This window comes from Volvox carteri (genome assembly GCF_000143455.1).
Source record: "Volvox carteri f. nagariensis unplaced genomic scaffold VOLCAscaffold_104, whole genome shotgun sequence".
NCBI lineage: Eukaryota > Viridiplantae > Chlorophyta > Chlorophyceae > Chlamydomonadales > Volvocaceae > Volvox > Volvox carteri.
The window spans coordinates 237,387-237,904 of NW_003307647.1; the positions used below are offsets into that span (position 1 = coordinate 237,387).

Below are 518 nucleotides of genomic sequence, written 5' to 3' on the forward strand. Positions count from 1 at the left end.
GGCGTGGATGCGAGAGCCGCCGCCGCACCAGCGGCGGCGCCGAGTGGCTACCGCCGCCACGCCAGCGGCACCTGGCGTGGCGGAGGCTGCCAAGGCGACGGCGGCGGCGGCGCTGGGTACGGCACTTAAACGGGAATTGGATGCTGCGTTGACGGTGGAGGCGCTGTCTGATGAGGAGAAGGAGGCCAAGGTGGGTCGCTCTAAGTTGTTTCGTACCTTGTCTCGGGTTTTCCTCGTGGGAATCTCCCCCCTCCCCCTTCCCCGGCCCCGTGTGGTAGTAACGGCATGGGGAGCTAGGCAGCGAGAGACGAGCCAACCTAGAAAAGAACCTTCCTTCTAGCTGCACCCTTCTCAACAACCCCTTACTTCTCTTCTCCGCTACCCGCTCCATGTCGTACTATCCTGGAGCATACCTCCAGTGGTGCTATGTCAGCACTACCAGTGTTTCCCACCGACTCCCCGTCGGCAGATAACCTTTTTTCACTCTTTCATTCTCTTCCCGAACCCCCCCTCCCCCG

The 518-nt window shown here is 62.0% G+C and overlaps 1 protein-coding gene across 1 annotated transcript in view; it reads right to left on the bottom strand.

Moving 5' to 3' along the window:
• The window catches only part of VOLCADRAFT_100088 (uncharacterized protein), a gene marked incomplete at both ends in the record, with an annotated part of 13,042 nt that overhangs the window by 1,702 nt on the left and 10,822 nt on the right, over window positions 1-518 (bottom strand). The window contains one exon of the mRNA XM_002958737.1: window positions 29-143. Within this exon, the coding sequence (XP_002958783.1) occupies window positions 29-143 (115 nt within the window). The remainder of the gene's footprint in view (window positions 1-28; window positions 144-518) is intronic.